The sequence below is a fragment of the Phytophthora parasitica genome, assembly GCF_000247585.1.
Source record: "Phytophthora parasitica INRA-310 unplaced genomic scaffold supercont2.236, whole genome shotgun sequence".
NCBI classification, from domain to species: Eukaryota; Oomycota; class Peronosporomycetes; order Peronosporales; family Peronosporaceae; genus Phytophthora; species Phytophthora nicotianae.
The window spans coordinates 1-1,266 of record NW_008649222.1 but is presented as its reverse complement, the minus strand read 5'-3'; the positions used below and the strand labels follow the sequence as shown (position 1 = coordinate 1,266).

Below are 1,266 nucleotides of genomic sequence, written 5' to 3'. Positions count from 1 at the left end.
TCAGCAACCCCACGGTTATCGGAGTACCCCCTCCACCAGTCGGCAGTCCAGGGCACTGTGTGTCAGAGTGGATCGCGACGTAATTTTGCGACCCCCACTCCGCCACACCAGAACCGAGGGAGCGCTATTGAGCAATGACAACAACAAGCGAGGAGTTGAGCTATCAGCTGCCCCATCTTGAGCTGGTGGTAATCTCGGCTTGAGCACCCGGTTGAACAGCTCAAACGGGTTGTTTGTTGTTGCGTAGCCACGTGGTGTGTCAAAGCATTGACAGTTTTGAATTTACCCTGTAGCAACTGACCCGTCCCGTACGCACGGAACGTGTCGAAATCCGCGTGCTTAGTCTACGATCCAAGCATTGATGCCTTCCGCTCGGCATAATCTGTCTCATTGTTAGAGAAGTGCAAGTCGTACATGCCTATGCACACTATCTCAGACAGCTCCGAGCTTAAGCCGCGCGTACGTTCGCACATTTTTACAACTACATGGTAGTAGCACAAGAGATAGGTGATTAGGCAGTCCGCAAAGACACCCTGGAATTCTTTATGCTGTGCTTTGACGGCATCGCCGAGTACATATTTCACTTGCATTTCACTGCCGTTCACGGTGCGTATATGAGTCGCAGAGCGACAAGTGCGACGGTGAAGTGAGTATCCTATAGCTGTAAAGTATTCAATAGCGCCACAAGGTGGAAGGTACGAAATGCCACAGGCGAGCACCGGTGTCCGACACTGTTCGGTTTGAACGTAGCACTCAAGTGCAACGCAAATGCGTGCAGCATTTTGTTCCAGTGCCTTCATGGACATGCCCACTTGGAACGGTGATGTGGTGTAGTAATTCCCACGGCAACTCTAGCTACTAGTGTAGGTAGGATAAACCCACAACCATACGTCTACCAGAACGGCAAACGATCGTTCTGGCGTGATCTGAAGCCCCAGACTCAGCCCTTACACCGGGACAGACTGGACCTGCAAATCGCTGACATAGACCACCCAGTGAAAATCAGAACACGCTACTAGCACAAGCAAAACTAGTAGGTGTTATGAATTCTCGTGGTCCCAACAGCGGAAGGGTACTAGTAACGTGTAAGGCTTTTACGAGGGCGCCGAGTGTTCATCACTCCACTGGAAGAATATTTGGGAGGCAACTCGCTCCCCACAACACGTGCAAATAGGCACAATAAAGCCGTCACGTAAACTTCCGATATATAATCGGCCAATACACACACACTTGGCCTTGCCGGATAAACCCTCGCTAGTAAGCTTC

General features: G+C 50.9%; 1 protein-coding gene across 1 annotated transcript; it reads right to left on the bottom strand.

Annotated features, from left to right (window-relative positions):
* Positions 1-344: 344 nt before the first annotated feature.
* PPTG_24802 (hypothetical protein) lies at positions 345-806 on the bottom strand (the record flags this gene model as incomplete). The annotated part of the gene is made up of 1 exon (XM_008918585.1): positions 345-806. One exon carries the CDS (start codon positions 804-806, stop codon positions 345-347), a length of 462 nt encoding a protein of 153 aa, XP_008916833.1.
* Positions 807-1,266: the final 460 nt, after the last annotated feature.